The 13,636-nt window shown below is 46.1% G+C and overlaps 2 protein-coding genes across 2 annotated transcripts in view; one reads left to right on the plus strand and one right to left on the minus strand.

Moving 5' to 3' along the window:
• Nucleotides 1-728: 728 nt before the first annotated feature.
• Nucleotides 729-2,025, plus strand: LOC311322894 (tumor necrosis factor-like; the record flags this gene model as incomplete). The annotated part of the gene is made up of 4 exons (XM_084455012.1): nt 729-902; nt 1,020-1,047; nt 1,257-1,322; nt 1,571-2,025. 4 exons carry the CDS (start codon nt 729-731, stop codon nt 2,023-2,025), a joined length of 723 nt encoding a protein of 240 aa, XP_084311138.1.
• A 7,118-nt stretch (nt 2,026-9,143) lies between these two features.
• Nucleotides 9,144-13,636, minus strand: part of gabbr1b (gamma-aminobutyric acid (GABA) B receptor, 1b) — a gene marked incomplete at its 3' end in the record, with an annotated part of 87,577 nt that continues 83,084 nt past the window's right edge. Inside the window, exons 21-23 of the mRNA XM_084455268.1 lie at nt 12,932-13,060; nt 12,353-12,496; nt 9,144-9,428 (exon numbers count right to left, since the gene is read on the minus strand). Coding sequence (XP_084311394.1) covers nt 9,144-9,428; nt 12,353-12,496; nt 12,932-13,060 — 558 coding nt within the window. The remainder of the gene's footprint in view (nt 9,429-12,352; nt 12,497-12,931; nt 13,061-13,636) is intronic.

Raw genomic sequence — 13,636 nt, forward strand, 5'->3', positions numbered from 1 at the left:
TTCAGCCATCAAAGAACTCACCGATAGAAGTGGACGTCGTCATCGGATTCAGTGGACAACCAAGAAGAAGAAGAAGAAGCAGAAGATGAAGTGTGTGTGTGTATGTGTGTGTGTGTGTGCCTGTGTGTGTTGATTGTATTGAGATTATGTATTTTCCTCATTCTTTATGTATGTATGTATGTATGTACATTAAAAAAACAACAACTATACTATACTGCCCACATTCTGTGTGTGAGTGTGTGTGTGTCCGTGTGTGTGTGTGCGTGTGTGTGTGTGTGTGTGCGTGCGAGTGTGTATGTGTGTGAGTGTGTGTGTGTGTGTGTGTGTATGTGTGTGTGTGTGTGTGTGTGTGTGTGTGTGTGTGAGAGTGCGCATCTTTCCCAAGTGTGAAACTTTGACGGGTTCTCCAGTCACTACAGCTCAAGCCCTCCTCCCCAGCAAAGTCTCCACTTCCTGACATCACAGGAGTTTCCCTTTGCAGATGCCTTTAAAAGGACCAGCTCAGAGTTTCAGTCAATCAGTCAAAGGCTTGACAGAGGACAGAACTACCCTCACAACACAGCCATCCTCTAACAAGACTGGGAAAGCTTTGGCACTGTAGTTACTTTACCAGTTTACTTTCCACTTTTTGAGACTTCAGCATTTTGACATTTGAGCTTGAAGTAGGACAGTAGGACACTCTGCTCTATCAGAACCAGAAGACTCAGGGATTACAAATTACAACTACGATGGGAAGTGACCACAAAGTGCAGGTGGACATGGAGGGAGGCTCTAGCGCCCCAGCTGAGGTGACGGTGGTACGGGAAGCGCCCCTGACCGCCACCCGCTGGCGAGTGGGCGGAGCCTTGCTGGCCATGGCCCTGTGTGTCTCTGCTGCTCTCTTCTTCACCTGGAACCATCAGGTAAACAGACAAGTCTTGGATTCCGACCGATTGATGATGAAGTGGTGTACAACTCGTTCATTGTTTTGTGATTCTGTTAACATTTCTTTATCTGTTTCTTTTTTTTCCTCTGTTCAGAAGCAAGATCGTGTTGAGGAAGCAGACGGTGAGAGTTCTTTTAGTTTGTCTACATGCAGTTGTAGTGTTGTTTGGTATCATGGTGGAGGACGTAGCCTACAGTAGTTTCTGCCTCTCCATACCAGAGTGCTGTGTAGTGTGGGTCAGTGCTTCCTGCCTGGTGTGGAGTTTGCATGTGAGGATCAGTCTCTGAGCCTCTGTCCTAGTTTCTAAACCTCTCCCTTTTCCCCTCTGTAGACCTCCGCCACACATTGAGGCAAGTCTCTACGTCAGGCGGCATCAAGGCTGCTATTCACTTAGAAGGTAAGCACACGTTCAACACATCACAGCGGCGTTGGTGAATTAACTTTTGGCTAACTTTCCGTGATCTTTAGCTGCACACATGACTCTTCTCTGTGATTAACACAAGCCATTCATGCATTCTGTATAAGACATAAACTCTCTTTCTGAGATTCATTTTGAATTCGACTCAAGTCTGCAGATGTGAATGAGATCTGAATCTCTGCTGTTGCCCCATAGTGACCCCTCTCGTTCTGTCCCTCCATCCATAGGTCGTAAGGAGAAGAATCCTGTGAATCCTTACGATGTTGCAGTGCAGTGGACCGACAGTGAGGATCAGGCCTTCGTTCATGGTGACCTCAAGCTTAAAAACAACGAGATCGTCATTCCCAAGAACGGGTTGTACTTCGTCTACAGCCAGGTGTCCTTCAGGGTCAACTGCAGGGTCGTTCAGAAGGTGCAAGGTAGCAGGAAGATGGTCACTCTGAGCCAAACCGTCATGCGTCACTCCAGGTCCATCGGAGAGGATGGCGCCACTCTGCTCCACTCCATACACACCGAGTGCGAGGGCCTTGCCCCGAGCGTCAACGGAGGCATCTCTTACAACTCCGTGTACGCCGGCGCCGTGTTCCGCTTGAGACGGGATGACAGGCTGAACACCGAGGTGAACGCCACATTCTTGAATGATTCTGCTGGGGAGAACTTCTTTGGTGTGTTTGCACTTTGAGAGCAACAAAGTAGAGAAAGAGAGAGAGAGAGGCAGCTATATATAATATAAAGAGTTCAAAAAGAGAGAAGGTGAAGAAGTCGCTGACAGGAGTCATGTTAGTTCATCTTCTATATTTCATGGAAAGAAGTTCAGGGCAGTTTTATGCCATTGGCTACTTTACTGAGATTAACCCATGTAAACTGTAACAATTTATGATGGGGGTCTCCTGTATAATAATGTATTTCCACAGGGATTTCTGCGGAACTGCATTGCAATTATGTAAATGTACTATGTACATGAATCTTCTGACTCTGGGAATCTGCTGCTGCGCAGCACATGTGCTGTGAATGATATCTTGATTGTAACATGCAAATGTATTCCACAATTTAGAATTTGTCACTACAATCTAAAAACTATTTATTTATTATATTCATTCTGCTCTTCTTGTGTGTGTTTCTCTTATATCAGTGTTTATTATTTATTAAATACATATATTATTTATTTATTTATTGTAATTGTTGATTTAGGTGTTAGATATATGTTTATAATATTTGATTGATTGATTGATTGATTGGTTAATTGATTGGTTGATTGGTTGGTTGATTGATTGATTGATTGATTGGTTGATTGATTGATTGGTTGATTGGTTGATTGGTTGATTGAATTATGTGTTTGTGTTTAGTATACTATTTCATTGCTTTTCTGTGCATTTGTTGACCAGATGCCAGTTTTGAGATAATGTGTTTCAGATTTTGAGTAGCCTAATTTATTTGTTGATCTATTTTTACCATGGTATAAGAATTTGAAAACTGTTCTTGTGTACAAACATGTAAGTCAGTTTTCCTGCATGAAAGCCTTTGCTACTGTTGAGTGAGAACCTTAATAAAAATGTTTAAAGGACAAAACCATTTAAAATCTCACTGAGTCAATATGTACAGTATACCAGACAACTAACATGGTGGGTCTATGGCAGCTGCATGAGCAAGTTTGTATTCTCCTGGATCAAAGACATCATGTAGAGCACTGTTTAGAATAGGGGACATGTCTGGATGTAGAGCATGGAGAGTGGGGAGGTGGTGGTCAGAGAGAAGCAGGTGTTGGGGTGCTGGGGGTTAAAGGTTAGGGTTGGGTTAGAGTTCTGACAGTGGTCTGTGGGCTGTCGTAAATTAGGGCTGTTTTATGTAAATGTCGTTTCCCTCCCACCTACTCATAATGGAGATGTGTGATCCTCATTTGAAAGTAGAGGAGGGAAAATGTGGCACACAAAGTCCCCCGTCTCTCTAAATGAGTAGATGAATCCCATGGTTCGTTTTGGGGGTTATTTTCAAATTAGTTGATGGAATGACTTGTTGATTTTCCATCTGGCTACTATGAAGAGGAGAGGAGCGCCACATGGAAACTGAGTGAATGCAAATTTGATTGGAGCTTTTTTGCTCTACTGTATGTTTGTGTGTGTGTGTGTGTGTGTGGCTCTTCACACACACACACACACACACACACACACACACACACACACACACACACACACACACACACACACACACACACACCCTGTGGGCCCGGGGGCCTCCTGCAGCCAAGATGGGGGGACCGGTCGTCCTAGGTCCACCCACGCCACCAGATTCACCTCATCATGGCGAAGACAGCGCTACTGGGGATACCCCCGATGGCTCTTTAAAAACGTAATATTTGTTTGTTTTGGGTATTTTTTTGTTTTGTTTTAGTTTTATTGCTGCTTTGGTGCTATTGTTTTATTGTTTCTTCAGATATTTTTGCTACTCTCACATGCTGTGTTAAAAAGGAAAATTCAATAAAAAATACTGTTAAAATAGTTCAATCATGTGAACAGACAGATAAGACAGATGTGTTACAGCAGTAAGGTAAGGACAACAAAAAGGCACAATCAGCGACTAATTACAGACGCACAAAATATGCACAAAATATATGTTGTAAGCTTCTAGGAATAGAGGCGAAACAACCTATAGCTGCTTCAGACACTTAACAACATTGAAGAATACGCAGTTGGAAATGTGGACAAGAAAACCCAAGAGAGATATCGTACAGGAGAAGAACGCTACACTGGAGAAGAGATTACAGATGCTGCTCTGCAGAAAGAAATGCTGCTCTTCCGTTTCAGGCTGAGACAGGACACTTGTGGTCTGTGGGTGTGTGTATATGTGTGTGTGTGTGTGTGAGTGTGTGTGAGGGGGTGAGTGTGTCTTTCCCAAGTGTGAAACTGTGGCGCGTTCTTCAGTCAGTACAGCTCAAGCCAACAAAATATATGCTGTAAGCCTCTAGGACAGGAGTCTCAAACTCAAATTGGCTTGGGGCCACTGCTGGTATCATCAACTCATAGGAGGGCCGCTTCAATGTGAACTTCAAGTACTTGTACAAGTACAAGTAAGAAAGTGCAATATTTCAGAAAATATCATAACTAGACAAGTCAGTCTCTAAATGTTGTGAGACTATTCCATAACTAACATTTTCATCATACAAATTCAAATGGTTTTATCTAAGCTACCGTGGAGGAAATGCTGTATTAGGCTGAGCTTGTTTCATGTTGCATACATGTGAAATGCGCCTCTACGAAAATAAACTCTTGTGAGTTTCCGTTGCGGAGTTGCATTTCCTCAACAGAGGAGGAGAGCTCAGACAGGGGAAACCACCTCTGCCATGATGCTGCCGCGAGACAGAGGAGTAGTGAAACAGCTGCAAGGGCTTCTCTGTTTTTAACACCCCCATGCCTTGTCTGAACAGGCAATTCCCCCGCCCCCCACGCACCCCCTCACCTCCACGCCCCCCAGTCAGGTAGTCATCACAGGAGTGGGAGGAGAACAGGAAGGAACAGGGGCCCCCTGACTGACTCATAACGGTGGCCTGGCAGACACCGGGCCAACCAGCACACCTCCCAGTGGTGAAACCAAGACTCTCACTCTGGAGCTCCAGGCGTGTGGTGGTATCTGGTGGCTCCAGGCATGTGGTATCTGGTGGTGGTGGACTCTCCATCATGTAGGAGGAACAGTAGCTCTCGTGACTAATCGGAATTCCCTTTGGCATTGTTTGTGTGTGCAGATTGCTTCTAATCCACCATGACCATGAAACCACATGAACACAATGACAGTGTACTTTACATGTAAATTATGAAAAAACAATGACTTTATTCATCATAATCGTTCTCTTTTTTCATTTCAAATGATCAACTATTTTCATAGTATGTATATAAATATAATTCAAATACTGTTCCACACCCAAATACAACTTGTACACATGTGCAAGGTAGTACATATTTCTTAATAATCATTTACATCGTCAATGTTGTGCATATCCTCATTAATGAACATTACCAGTATCATTACTATGCTCGGACTAGACAACGACTGATATACAGTAAAGCCATTACTGACAAACATACAATATTTACAGATACTGTAGTTAACAACCAGGATTCTTAACGAAGGATCTGATATTCTCATGATCAATACATCAGGGTGTCATAAGTATTACTCCAACATTCGTAAGTGCTTACGACAACTCATATTCACAGTCCAGAGGAAGCGAGCTGTGCGTCCATAGCACATGGAACCGCTCTCAGACTTGAAGAGATTCCAGGGTAAGATCATACACAGGCATACATGTACAAATCCAGTTGCCATAAGGGTTTCTGGACGTGGGGGTCTGGCCACTGGAAACAGACAGGCACAGCATCAGCCCAGTGAGAGAAGCCTTGCCATGCCTCTAGAAATCAATACTGTAATTCACAATAACAGAAAACCCATGGGCACGCTGAGAGAGCCCAACTGACATTTGAAACAGGCACAAAGAAAAGCACCTAAATACTGGACTCATTGTTTATTAACACAATAGAGGGGGAAGTGTGTCTTTCAGCCTCTGAAAAGTACCTTGTCAAGTCCTTCCTCTTTGCTACTGTAGAAAGCAAAACCCAAACAACAAAGCACAAAGGTTCAACTTCGCAGAGAGCAGCAGACGTAAACGGGGAAGTTTTTAAGTGACGTGTTGATATTTTAAAAATAACCCACCAGGTATTTTGCCAAATACTGATTTTATGATACAATACGTTGATAGTCGAAGGAACTCCCTGTCAGTTGTGAACAGTTTTAACACTTTGCATTGCAGAGAGGAGCCACCCAAAAGACAAGGCCCAGACAGGGCTGGTGGCTCAGAGGAGCTAACTGGATTACTCAGGGCCTGATTAAATCTAAAGCTTTCAGCCGGAACGCTAGATAAAACTGGAGAGAAATCAATGACAGATGTATGCACTTGTGTGACTTGTGCAACATAACATTATCATTGCGTAAACTCATTTTTTAAGCACTGCACTAAGCTCTGTGAAAACAGTGGCTACTTGCTCTCTCTACTGCCGGATCTATATGTGTCTACCTGTCTGACATATTACTGATTCAGGTCTCTGACCGCAGCAGCTGCGGCCTAACGCTGGAACGAGAACGCGACCAACGCTCAGAGCTTCCTGCGATTATCAGTCAGTGCTTGGCGGTGTCGGTCATGACCTTCTGGGAGCTTCACAGAGGGCAGAGAGAGGCCCTCTGCTCCCTCTCACTCACCTGCGGCCTACACACACAGGCGCACGCACACACACACACACACACACACACACACAAACACACACACACGCACACACACACACACACACACACAATACTGCAGCTGGGACTACACCCTATAATCACCTCAGAGCAGCTGTGGCCTGTTCCATTCAGAGTGAATGTGATGACTCAGCAGAATTGTATCAAACACCTCAATAGTCTCTTTGAACAGAGAATAATAGGACCCTTAAAATAAATTTAAAGAAAGCGATAATACATATTAAATGCTGAGCCGTTCAAAATGACAAAGCCAGTAATTTTTAGGCCAATTTCGTGTGGCCTACAATCAGTTGCTGGTCTACGAAGCTTGTCAGTTTTTAAAAGTACCGCTGTATTGAGTTTGTTCATCCAGCATCTCATCCAGTCTCTCCATTAACACAGTAGTCTCACCACGCGGAAATAGGTCTAGTGGTAAACAATAATTATGAAGGATGTGTAGCACTAATGATGTCTCGTGTTCGTCTTCTGCTCTGAGTAATACTGTATATTCACTAATCCCAGATGGCACTTCATAAACCATGCAGAGAAGACAGGTGCATAACTAAAATTAACTTGGAATCATAGAACGAGTGTACTTCTCATCTTATCCAAACGGCAATCTGCTACGAGTTCATTCATCGTTGCAACAGGGAGGGAGGGTAAGACAGATTGAGGAGAGGAGAGGAGGATACAAGTTATAAACACCTCCTTCTGTGTTTTCCAAATGAGATTTCGGTAAAGTGCCCTGCCTCAGTCCCTCTCTCTCTACAGCGTGTCTCTCATCTAAAGCCTTCTTTTCTGTCTGTTGGCATTTTTCTGGTTCAATCAACCGTGGATTCCTGTTGCTTGGCAATTTACTCACTGATCACCCAAAACCCTCTCCTTCCAGTTAACACTCTCTCCCACTCCTCATTAATTCTCTCTTTCAACTCACACGCAGACACACGCACGCACGCACACACACACACACACACACACACACACACACACACACACACACACACACATACATATACAAGATGGGTGACATATTAAAGGAACAAGCGTGAATTCACAAAAGTTGCGACCACATACCTGCATGCATAGGGGTGGGTACATTTTTTGGGACATTGGGCCACCACGAGCCACCACGAGCCACTACGAGCCACCACGAGCCACTACGAGCCACCACGAGCCACCACGAGCCACCACGAGCGCTCTAATGCACCTAGACTCTACCAGTCTGTGGCCCTCTACTGGAGGGACAGCACACTATTCAGGGTGACTAATATTCCCTCGTCTGGTGTTCCGATGGTGGTGGACAGCGCCGTCTAACAGGCCATAGCATGCTGTATTATTCACATCATTTTCATACTCATCAAACCATTCAGTGACCCTTCGAGCCCTGTGGATGAGGGCACTGTCATCCTGGAAGAGACCAACTCCCATCAGGATAAAAGGTTAACATAAGGGTGATCACTCAGAATAACTTTGTATTAATTTGCAGTGATCCTTCCCTCTAAAGGGACAAGTGGACCCAGACCAAACCAGGAAAATGCCCCCCAACAGCATAACAGAGCCCTCTCACTGTAGGGGCTAAATATTAATTACTGCACCATTCTCACACTTGCACTCGCCCACATGTCGAGAATATGGTGGAGGATGAGTCATAATTTGGCCATATCACTTGTTTCAACATCTCTGTAGACCAGTGCTTGTGGTTTTTGCACCACTGAACTCTAAAATGTGCGTTCGTCTTTGTAATGAGGGGTTTATGCACTGCAACCCCACCATAATATCCCTCATGCAGTTGTCGACAGACTGTTCTTGCTGACAGTGTGATCACGCCCTGCATTGACATTCTCAGTCACCTGAAGAAGAGTTGCTCTTCTGTTTTTCCTTACATATCGCACTAATGCACAAGCATCAAGGTCATCAAATGTGCGCTTTTGATCACAATTTCCGATTCTATTTACTGATGTCTTTCCCATAGACCTAAATGCAGATGCCCTGAGTCACTGTTCCTCTGGAAACACTAGTTGAGCGGTCTTTGTGACTGAAGCTCCTGCCATCAGTGCCCCAGTAATGCAGTAATGACCCCCCTTTAAAAGTCACTAAGATCTTTTCCTCTTGCCATCTTGGTCCAAAATGGAGGTCTAACTGGGCATGCTCAGCATGCTTATACATGCCACAGAGCATGATGGGATGTTAATTGCTTAATTGTATCATGCAGTACACCTGTCCGGAAACATCCACATTCGTTATGTTTCTCCACTCATTTATTCTGGGTTTTCCTTTAATGTGTCACCCGTATTGTACACATACATCTTCTTCCTATCCTTCTCAATGGCTGTCAGGTTCAACTCTTCATCTCTGCTACTGTATCTCTCCTCCTTCTACACCCTAATGGGCAAATACCACCTCCCTAACAGACACACACACACACACACACACGCACACACACACACGCATGCACACACACACACACACGCATGCACACACACACAGACACACACACACACGCATGCACACACACACACACACACGCACACACACTCATTTGTAGAGCAGCTGGAGCCTGCTGGTGTGGCAGTTGTTTCGGCTGATCTTGCCGTCAGGCTGGTAGAGGGTGGAGGTGTTGGAGAAGGAGGGGGGGAGGGTGTGGCTGTCCGAGCCCGGGAGGGGGTAGCCCGGCGGGGGCGCCAGGGCTTTGGGGTCGCCCTGGGGGAGGGGCAGAGGGGTGGTGCTGTGGTTCTGGTTGGCGGTGGACGTCCGTCGTCGGGAGCGCAGGGCTTGTCTCTCCGAGAGCTGGTTCCTCAGCTCCGACACCCTCTCCTCCTTCTGCAAACACACAGAGAGGCCAGAATTACCTTCCAGCTAGTCTGATCTATACTGTATAATAATAATAAAAAAAGTAGTTATGCATCCACATGATGCATAATGAAACAAATACAGACGTATATGTCATCTTTTTCTTGTTTCTTAAAAATACACCCAAGCACATATCTGGTAGAACAGACCAGGGCTGAGTTTCCCAGAGGCATCGTAGCGCTACGTTCATCGTAAGCTACGGCGTTCATCATAGTGCTACGATGAACGTAGCGCCACGATGCCTCTGGGAAACTCAGCCCAGATTAGGTGAACATGCTAGAACTGCATAACACAGTCAGTATAGAACCAGAAAACAACACAGCAAAATAAAACACACACACACACACACACACACAAAAACATACAGAGTAAAGCACATAGCCAATGAGCTCATCATAACATCACCATATATTCTTCAAAGTCGAGCATTACTTCCTTCAATTTCAGTGAGGAGTAAGCCCGAGACCTCATTAAATATGTTCTCTCTACCCACAACTCTGTAAGTGCCTCGTTCGTATGCTGCCATCTTGCACATTGTTTCCAGAGAAAAGTGCCACAACTGTGACAAGGTACCCCTGCGACACTCTACAAAACAGCATGTCACAGAAGCACCGATTGAGTGAGGTGAACAATATTATACCAGAATAGTCGTGAGATATAGGGCAACACAGGGATATCACACAATCCGGGGACTTTTCGGTCACACCTCGTATGTTCCACACTTCCTGATCTACAGATAGTGGAGACGCTCTACACCTCCTGATCTACAGATAGAGATGTTCCACACCTCCTGATCTACAGATAGAGATGTTCCACACCTCCTGATCTACAGATAGAGATGTTCCACACCTCCTGATCTACAGATAGAGATGTTCCACACCTCCTGATCTACAGATAGAGATGTTCCACACCTCCTGATCTACAGATAGAGATGTTCCACACCTCCTGATCTACAGATAGAGATGTTCCACACCTCCTGATCGATAGATAGAGATGTTCCACACCTCCTGATCTACAGATAGAGATGTTCCACACCTCCTGATCTACAGATAGAGATGTTCCACACCTCCTGATCTACAGATAGAGATGTTCCACACCTCCTGATCTACAGATAGAGATGTTCCACACCTCCTGATCTACAGATAGAGATGTTCCACACCTCCTGATCTACAGATAGAGATGTTCCACACCTCCTGATCTAAAGATAGAGATGTTCCACACCTCCTGATCTACAGATAGAGATGTTCCACACCTCCTGATCTACAGATAGAGATGTTCCACACCTCCTGATCTACAGATAGAGATGTTCCACACCTCCTGATCTACAGATAGAGATGTTCCACACCTCCTGATCTACAGATAGAGATGTTCCACACCTCCTGATCTACAGATAGAGATGTTCCCCACCTCCTGATCTACAGATAGAGATGTTCCACACCTCCTGATCTATAGATAGAGATGTTCCACACCTCCTGATCTACAGATAGAGATGTTCCACACCTCCTGATCTACAGATAGAGATGTTCCACACCTCCTGATCTACAGATAGAGATGTTCCACACCTCCTGATCTACAGATAGAGATGTTCCACACCTCCTGATCTACAGATAGAGATGTTCCACACCTCCTGATCTACAGATAGAGATGTTCCACACCTCCTAATCTACAGATAGAGATGTTCCACACCTCCTGATCTACAGATAGAGATGTTCCACACCTCCTGATCTACAGATAGAGATGTTTCACACCTCCTGATCTACAGATAGAGATGTTCCACACCTCCTGATCTATAGATAGAGATGTTCCACACCTCCTGATCTACAGAAAGAGATGTTCCACACCTCCTGATCTACAGATAGAGATGTTCCACACCTCCTGATCTACAGATAGAGATGTTCCACACCTCCTGATCTACAGATAGAGATGTTCCACACCTCCTGATCTACAGATAGAGATGTTCCACACCTCCTGATCTACAGATAGAGATGTTCCACACCTCCTGATCTACAGAAAGAGATGTTCCACACCTCCTGATCTACAGATAGAGATGTTCCACACCTCCTGATCTACAGATAGAGATGTTCCACACCTCCTGATCTACAGATAGAGATGTTCCACACCTCCTGATCTACAGATAGAGATGTTCCACACCTCCTGATCTACAGATAGAGATGTTCCACACCTCCTGATCTACAGATAGAGATGTTCCACACCTCCTGATCTACAGATAGAGATGTTCCACACCTCCTGATCTACAGATAGAGATGTTCCACACCTCCTGATCTACAGATAGAGATGTTCCACACCTCCTGATCTACAGATAGAGATGTTCCACACCTCCTGATCTATAGATAGAGATGTTCCACACCTCCTGATCTACAGATAGAGATGTTCCACACCTCCTGATCTACAGATAGAGATGTTCCACACCTCCTGATCTACAGATAGAGATGTTCCCCACCTCCTGATCTACAGATAGAGATGTTCCACACCTCCTGATCTACAGATAGAGATGTTCCACACCTCCTGATCTACAGATAGAGATGTTCCACACCTCCTGATCTATAGATAGAGCAGACGTTACTCACCTCTTGATCTACAGATAGAGCAGACATTCCTCACCTCCTGATCTACAGATAGAGCAGACGTTCCTCACCTCCTGATCTACAGATAGAGCAGACGTTCCTCACCTCCTGATCTACAGATAGAGCAGACGTTCCTCACCTCCTGATCTACAGATAGAGCAGACGTTCCTCACCTCCTGATCTACAGATAGGGCAGACGTTCCTCACCTCCTGATCTACAGATAGAGCAGACGTTCCCCACCTCCTGATCTACAGATAGAGCAGACGTTCCTCACCTCCTGATCTACAGATAGAGCAGACGTTCCCCACCTCTTGGATGATCTTCTGCAGCTCCTTGTTCTCCCTCTCCAGCTGCCTGGACTTCTCCTCGTCGTTGTTATTGGTGGACGAGCCGGTCTTCATGGTCTCCTGGGTGTCCGACTGCCACTCCCCCCGCGTGATCAGCCTGCGCATCTACAGAGAGAGAGAGAGAGAGAGAGCAGAGAGACCATGAGAGGAGAGGAGAGGGACCAGGGTGTCACTGTTCTCTAAGTGAGACAGAGGCCAGTCACTGTCCACTGGCCCCGTCTCCCAGCACCTCTGACGTGATGATGATGATGAGAGAGAGAGAGAGAGAGAGAGGGAGAGAGAGAGAGAGAGAGAGAGAGAGAGCAGGGGGGTGTACTGGCTAAAGAGGCTGGACAGAGAGGTCTCCGTCTGTGCTGACACAGCAGCATTGGCCCAGGCAGTACATCTAACAGATGGGGGCTGTTTTTGGGGGGCAATCGTCCCGGCTTGAACTTGAACGACTTAGATCCACCCTGACGGAAGCCTCCTTCAGTTACATCTATGCCTGATTGGGGAGGTGGGGGGGGGGGGGAGAGGAGGGGAGCGGCCATCTTATGTTACCTTGGGGACGAACAGCACCACCAGGGTGATGTAGACGGAGAAGACGATGGCCAGGGAGGCGAAAGCGAAGGAGGCGTCCTGCTGAGACGACAGGATCATGGTGACGGGAGCGGTGATCATACACAGAACCTGGAAGAGATGGACGGACGACAGCGACGGAGAGGGAGGTGGAGAGAGAGAGAGAGAGAGAGAGAGAGAGGGGGAGGGGGGAGAAAGGCGGGAGGAGGGAGAGAGGCAGAAGGAGAGAGAGGGAGGGAGAGAGAGGGAGGGAAAGAGAGGCAGGGAGAAAGAGAGGGGGGGGGGAGATGTAGAGAGGCACAGAGAGAGAGACGGTGAGAGGGAGAGAGAGAGGGGGGAGCGAGGGTGAGATGTAGAGAGACACAGAGAGAGAGAGAAGGAGAGAGAGGGAGGGAAAGAGAGGTAGGGAGAGAGAGGGGGGGCAGAGAGAGGGAAAGAGAGGATAAATAGGAAGAAAGGCAGCCAGAGAGATTGAGAGAAAATGAAAAAGGGAAGGGTGATGAAGAGAGAGATATGGAGAGAGGTGAAGAAATGAGACGGCAGATGAAAGGCGAGATAGGGAAACGGCAGAACCGGGAGGGGTGAGGAGAAGGAGGGGTTATAAATCGATACCATATTGACCAACAGTCAGTCAGCTCTCTCCAAAACCAGCTAAATCTCATCCAGCCTTGGCAAATGGAAACAGCG

Source organism: Borostomias antarcticus (assembly GCF_949987555.1).
Source record: "Borostomias antarcticus genome assembly, chromosome: 21".
NCBI classification, from domain to species: Eukaryota; Metazoa; Chordata; class Actinopteri; order Stomiiformes; family Stomiidae; genus Borostomias; species Borostomias antarcticus.